General features: G+C 39.4%; 1 protein-coding gene across 1 annotated transcript; it reads right to left on the reverse strand.

Moving 5' to 3' along the window:
* Window positions 1–1288: 1288 nt before the first annotated feature.
* LOC116293120 (uncharacterized) lies at window positions 1289–4161 on the reverse strand. Its single transcript, XM_089035807.1, has 5 exons — window positions 4154–4161; window positions 3045–4042; window positions 2741–2792; window positions 1902–2008; window positions 1289–1380 (listed from the first exon to the last, which is right to left on the reverse strand). The coding sequence occupies exons 1-5, from the start codon at window positions 4159–4161 to the stop codon at window positions 1289–1291; spliced, it is 1257 nt and encodes a 418-aa protein (XP_088891933.1).
* Window positions 4162–4926: the final 765 nt, after the last annotated feature.

Raw genomic sequence — 4926 nt, forward strand, 5'->3', positions numbered from 1 at the left:
ATCCCACCTTATTCGTGGCACCACTTTTCTGCTCTTCCTTAGTTATCAACGCTTCAAAGTCTGCATATATCACGTAAGGCACCTGCATCTGCTTTTGATGGTCTGAGTACGATAGGTTCTTATCTGTGGGCATCTGGATCCGTTGCGCCACTTCTTCGACTCCGCGACATATTTCGTCGTGATCCTTTAAAGCTTTAACGCTGGTAAACGATAACAAACAACAGTCGCAGAAGTATTTCTTGCCTTTGTGTTTGGTGTGTCTGTAAAATAGTCTGCTAACATGTTTAACCCACGAATAATGTCCGCCGTGGTAGAAAAGGTGTATTCGTTCTCCTTTACTCTTTGAAAGCACTAGTGGCACTATCGTTTGGTCTCTGACTCCGTAAACGTTAATGGCTAGGTCATTTTCCTGCTCGAATATCGGTATGTCTATCAACTGCATTGGGAACTCTACGCCATCCCACTCCAAATCATCTGTTGGGTACTTGCTTGGTCTACATGGATCCTTATCTACTGGATACAGTGCGGATCGTATTGCCCACATAAAGCATCTGTTGTCATCATTTTTTACGTTGACTATGGCTTTCTTCCTTTCTACCCACGTTGGTAGGGGCACGTAACTTCCTCCTCGTATTGGCACGTACCTTGCTATACTAACCTCCATACCTTCTACCTCCTCCACTGTCCAACCTGATCCTTCTTTCGTGTAGTTAGACAGCGACTCCATTATTGCTTCTAAGGCTTCGCTGAGTGACCTATCCAGATTCGTGGACTCTAATATAACCAGTGACTTTGATCGCAGCATTGCTGTCGTCGTTACCTCATCTTTTGACAAACTTACTTCTACCATTATACTCGCTTTCAGGACTCCTAATTCTTCTATACCTTTTCGAAGCGTTCTCTTGACCTTCCTTTCTGACTGACGCCAAAACTGTCTACCGTCAATCTCACCGTTACCGGGTATTGACACCGTTTCGAAATTGCTTTGGGATTCCATCTATATAATAGGAAATATCTTATATCTAATTCCAGACCCTTTTCAAATCGTCGTAGTCATACTCACAATCCTGACAATGCCAAAACAATTTAACCTTAGTCTCAAACTTCTTAACACATCCACAATCATAGCTGCTCATACATTTCGTCTTCATCTTCAAATGCTTCTTCAAGTCCACTTCTTTCTTAAAAGTTCTCTTTCTCATTCTTCGCACTCCATATACACAGGAATCCCTTATGCATTAATCTAATTTTTGGTGCCGAAAGCAAAATTTTGTGCCCCCCTCCCACCCTATTCTAGTGTATCTAAGTTTGAACTTACATCTTTATTTAATCTCAGTTGAGCATGATCGTCTTCAGATATTGGCTCTGGTTCCCTCTCGCCTATACATGTGGGAAATAGTAAGGAACAAGAAGTGACACTTGATATCGATTGACACAGATTTAGTTTAACATAGGTATTGGATGGTGTCATTGACTTTTGACCATCACACAAAACTCTGACACTAGGCTGGCAATATTTAAAATGACCTTCTTTATTTCATGGACATAGATTGCGACCAAATAAAATAAAAAACTAAGTTAATAAATGCATACATAGATAAATAAATAAATACAAGAAGTCGGCTGCTAACCCAAAGAGGAAAGTATGAACATTGAAGTACCATGCGGGGTACATTGTCAAATTCGCTTTCAAGCACACGTGACCTACTTAAAACAAAATTTGCACGAACCAATTTGCATTATAAAGTAGGTGTGTATAGATTGGATGCATGTCATGATATCGTTTAATGAGGGAATTTATAAACCTTTGTATGATCATGACCGATTCCAAAAAAGAACGAGTGTTAAGGACTTGAGATGGTTATCTTAATAAAACTACAAGCGCAATATATAATACATACCTTGGAAGTTACTTGATGTCTCGTTCTCTGATTCAGATGACGATTCAACATGTACATCTGGCACATCTCTCACATTAGATCCACGACGCAAAATGTTCATATGTCTCCTGTACGTTGATTCCGATTACAATGAGTACAAAATAAATAACCCTGAGTGGGATTCAAACGAACTGAGCTCATGTTTGAATACTGAACGACCAACTAGCTTAATGTATACAACAATGTGAATCGAATGAATCCTCCTTTATTTAGTATCGGTTTATTTCGTGATTCCGTGATCTGTCATCATTGACGTAACGTGATGATTTACTGAATTTAAGTAGATTAATCGCACATTACATTATATAATTAGTAGATAAAGGAACTCTATTCTTTGGCTTCATAACGCTATATCACGCAATCATTTAGAGACATTGCTAGACTATTATTCGTTTAATAGAGCGAATCCCTGAATAAAACTTTTGATGGCATAGCTTATATTTGGTTAAAGTATTCAGTGCCGGATCAGTGATTTTTCATAGTTTTAAAAGTTAGAAGCCGTCGATAACAAAAGTAATTCAATGAGAAATGTTTATAACACCCAAATCAATACACAAGGAGGCAAGTCAAAAATTGAAACATTTTCACACAATTACAAGATACGACATTCGATTTCTTATCGATACATTGTACCTGCCTGTATTTTTACCCCTTCTAAAAAAAAGAGCTTGGATTGCCTATAGATAAACACATTATCTTTGATAATATTTAACGGAACATTTAAGGCGTTTAAAGACACCTCTAATAAACAATTAAAGATCATTAAAGGGAATGAAAGTTTAATCACCTTTAATACTCACAGCTTATATCCCTGTAAAGGTACATGTCTCTTTAATACACCTTTAACTACATCTTTAATAAACAATTAAAGATCATTAAAGGGAATGAAAGTTTAATCACCTTTAATACTCACAACTTATATCCCTGTAAAGGTACATGTCTCTTTAATACACCTTTAACTGTGTTAAACAGCTGTTAAAGGTGGCGTGCCTTTACAGCCATTTAACACCATGCGTAAAGAAATGAAATGTACCTTTAATACCTTTCATCTACATATTAAAGATTGTTAAAGTTTCTGTTTCGCCCTGTGCATTCTATCATCACTTGCGCACTTCTGCCAGGTCTCCCTCTGAATTGCCACTCTTCCAGCGTTCTGGAAGTCGACAAAGAGAACTTCCCCTCGTGTTTCGATAAACACTCCTTGTGAGCCATTTTTTAAGTCTCTCGACTTGTTCCAAACCAACATTACGAGGGCGCCGGGCTTGAGAAGCAATATGCGTTCTGCTGGGCACTTGATGTTTCTTGTATCTTTGCTATCTACCGCTTTAAAGGTGATAAGTTCCCCAGGCAAAGTTAGCAAGACATCCAGGTTGTACATTTCCATGGGAATTCGCCTGAAAAAGATGTGGACAGGATCCTTGGACGCTGGCTGAAGAGGTCTTGACAAACTACGAAGAAAATGAAGAGTGTTATCAGAACACTGTCCCAGACGAAGTTCTTTGAGGCACTGAAGGAAGAGGTTCAGGTTCTCGTCTTGACGCATAATTTGCGTGAGACTGAAGCGATGGGGAAAGGCCTTCTGAAATATCGGCGAGCGGAATAAAAATTCCCCCTCATCGAACAAGCTTGGGACCAGTCTAAGTTGTAAAAACTCTCCGACTAAAATGACTTGTTTTCCAGCCAGAGGGTTAGCATGGTCGCGATCGGGGGCTGTCAGTAGCAGTTGAATCTCGTTGACGAGTTGAAGGATTCTTCGACTGGACATGCTGACTTCGTCCCAGATAAGACAGTCATAGTTTGCTACTCTTTCAATGACTATATTATTGGACGTTGACCTGTCCACAACCAAGTCATACGGCAGATCTGCTGTTTGCAGTCCAAAAAAAGAGTGTACTGTGCTGACTTCAGTGTTTAGATCACTATAAACAGTCGTTGCGATGCCGCTGGAGCATATAATGCATACCCTCTTGACGGCCAAAGTGAAACGTTTAAAAATTTCCTTTACTACAAATGACTTCCCAGAGAAAGCTTGCCCAGTTACAAATAGGTTGTGCCCTTTCACAGCTGCTTCAAGGACTTGAGATTGTTCTTTATTCAAAATCCTACAAAACAACGCGCACACGTAAAATATTTTCACACCGGGTCTCGCCACAATTCAGACTTTAAAAAAATCTAAGCAAATGATGATATACGAAATCAAAATCATGAATTACCTTGCCATGTCCCAATTCCTGCTCCTGCTACATATTGATTTGAAAAAAATACTTTAAAAATTCACTAAAATCGACGATATAAAAAGTTTTTTACAAGTTAGTGCGGGACTTCCACCTTGGCGATATTTCTCACGTGTATTCTGTCAAAATCTGTTGACATCAGTTCGCAATGTGATTGGTCGGAGTTGACAATAGATTCTTGCAAATATTCCCTTACCCTGGGTGGCCGAGTATTTGTCGTGACTTGCAATTCCCAAACCATGTGGGGGCCCGTTGGGAGGGTTTTGGCTAGATTCCAGGCCGACCGCGCCGTAACGGTCGCCGATCTGCACAAAGTTTGACTGCCGCGGGTTCTAAGCTTTCAAAACGGCTGTTAATTTTGGAAATCTCGCTGGATTTATTCCTCGAGGGAATCATTCTAATGTGATTGTGACACAGTCAAAAGACACTATTTTGGACAGTAATTATTTAGTCATAAATCTATATTTTTAATTAGGAATGCCTCGTGTACACATAGGAATGTAATTCTTTAGTTAACTGTTTGCGTGGAAAATGCGTAAGCAAGAAATAATTTTCTTACGTAATTACATTACAGTGAGTCATGCCTAGGTTTGGCGCTTGTTTACGTAAGTTCGTGTTTAGGACATCCTGTTTGCTCCTAGGGCGTGCAACATTGCGTAGGATGTGTAAGGTCTTAAGAATGCAGGTTTTCCCATAAAAGTAGGCCCAAACTAAGCTTAAATCAGTGTAGTAAAAGTTCTTGAAGACGTTGC

This window comes from Actinia tenebrosa, unplaced genomic scaffold (genome assembly GCF_029948245.1).
Source record: "Actinia tenebrosa isolate PJP-AT-01 unplaced genomic scaffold, QUT_ActTen_1.0 PGA_scaffold3__52_contigs__length_22856419, whole genome shotgun sequence".
NCBI classification, from domain to species: Eukaryota; Metazoa; Cnidaria; class Anthozoa; order Actiniaria; family Actiniidae; genus Actinia; species Actinia tenebrosa.